This window comes from Aplysia californica, unplaced genomic scaffold (genome assembly GCF_000002075.1).
Source record: "Aplysia californica isolate F4 #8 unplaced genomic scaffold, AplCal3.0 scaffold00011, whole genome shotgun sequence".
NCBI classification, from domain to species: Eukaryota; Metazoa; Mollusca; class Gastropoda; order Aplysiida; family Aplysiidae; genus Aplysia; species Aplysia californica.
The window spans coordinates 199,476-201,137 of record NW_004797281.1 but is presented as its reverse complement, the minus strand read 5'-3'; the positions used below and the strand labels follow the sequence as shown (position 1 = coordinate 201,137).

Here is a 1,662-nt window from a genome sequence, read left to right as displayed (position 1 = left end):
GGGGGGGGAGTAAGGGATTTATAGTTTATTAAGTACATATTGATTTAACGAAAATTGATACGATATTTGAACCCTGATTACTGTCATAACAAGACATAGTATACTGTTACTGGGTTTGTTGTTCTCTCAGGGTCATCTTTTTAAAAAACTCAAGAGTTAAAAATACTAGATATTATCTTAACTGGGGTTAGACTACTGAGTGACGTGCAGTTTGAAATAAATGAGCACACAATAATCAAGTGATCCCCCCAACCCCCACCCCGTAGAAACCGCAACCAGTTATTTGAAAAAAGTATCTTTGCTGAAATTCCATGAAAGGTGTCAACATTGGCAATGTATGAAAAGATATGACTTTTTTTCTCTGTAAGAGGAATGGAAAGCAGACCTGAATTAGCTCAGGAGATATATTGCTAGAGTACGCTTCGGATAAGCCAGTTCGAATATCTAATAAAGGAATGTTCTTAAAGCTTCAACTGATTGGTAAGATTCTGACTTGGTCCTGAAAAAACATGAACACTAAACTACATGAAATTTTAACATCTGCAGAGAAAAATACGGTCCATGATAATTTATATTTGCTATGTAGAGTCATCGGTTGCTTATTTATGAGTAAGGTATACCGATAAAAGTAGATTTTTGGCCCTACTAACAAAAAGAGTTAAAAATGTCTTCACGCATAATGCCAAGGCGCCCCAGATCTGGCCCCACAGAGAGAGTGGGGACATTAAATGTGTATACATACTTTTTTAAAAACCTTCTCTGGCCACTGTTGCCATACTTTGTTGAGGGGAGGAGCAGTGTCTTTTCTTGTTTGTTGCATCGCCTATTGCATGATATTATTATTTTTGTCAAATATTGCTCTGACCCCCTCTATCCCTCTTTTCCTCGGCCTGCCTCTTCCTCGTAACCTATCTGATCCCAGGTTGTAAATTCTAACTGCATATCAAGTAGGGCTATTGAAGTTGGCTTTTATGGGTGTACCACATTCCGTTAGCAATCACTTACCCACGCCATTATCGGTCTCTTCGTCCACATAGCCGTCACAGTCGTTGTCCACGTCATCGCCTGCCACAGGGGCAGTCGGGTTACATACCTAAACAGTGGGACATATAGGCATTGAGTAAGTGGACAAGAGAGTACTGGACAGTGGGACACATAGGCCTGGAGTAAGTGGACAAGAGACTTACTGGACAGTGGGATACATAGTTTTGGAGTAAGTGGACAAGAGAGTAATGGACAGTAGAGCACATAGTTCTGGGAGTAAGTGGACAAGGGGCTAGCTCTACTGGACTGTGGGGCACATGGGCCTGAAGTAAGTGGACAATAGACTACTGGAAAGTGGGACATATAGGACCTGAGTAAGTGGACAAGAGAGTTCTGGTGGTGGAGCTCATATAAGTGCTTAATCAGCTGTTTTCAGTGCATTGTTCCCGTGAAGCCGAGAGCATTTCTGGGCGTTTTAGGGTCTGCTGTAAAGCTAATAGAGCATACCACTGGCTATAGAGCTTTGACATGCTGATCTCATCATCATCATCATCATCATCATCACCATCATCATCATCATCATCATCATCATCATCTTCATCATCATTATTATTTTTTTCATCATTATTATTACTTTTATTATCATTATCATTATTATCATTATCATTATTATTATTA

The 1,662-nt window shown here is 40.0% G+C and overlaps 1 protein-coding gene across 1 annotated transcript in view; it reads right to left on the bottom strand.

The window, feature by feature from the left end:
- The window catches only part of LOC101855763 (SCO-spondin-like), a 30,015-nt gene that overhangs the window by 18,084 nt on the left and 10,269 nt on the right, over positions 1 to 1,662 (bottom strand). Inside the window, exon 10 of the mRNA XM_035970219.1 lies at positions 1,006 to 1,093. Within this exon, the coding sequence (XP_035826112.1) occupies positions 1,006 to 1,093 (88 nt within the window). The remainder of the gene's footprint in view (positions 1 to 1,005; positions 1,094 to 1,662) is intronic.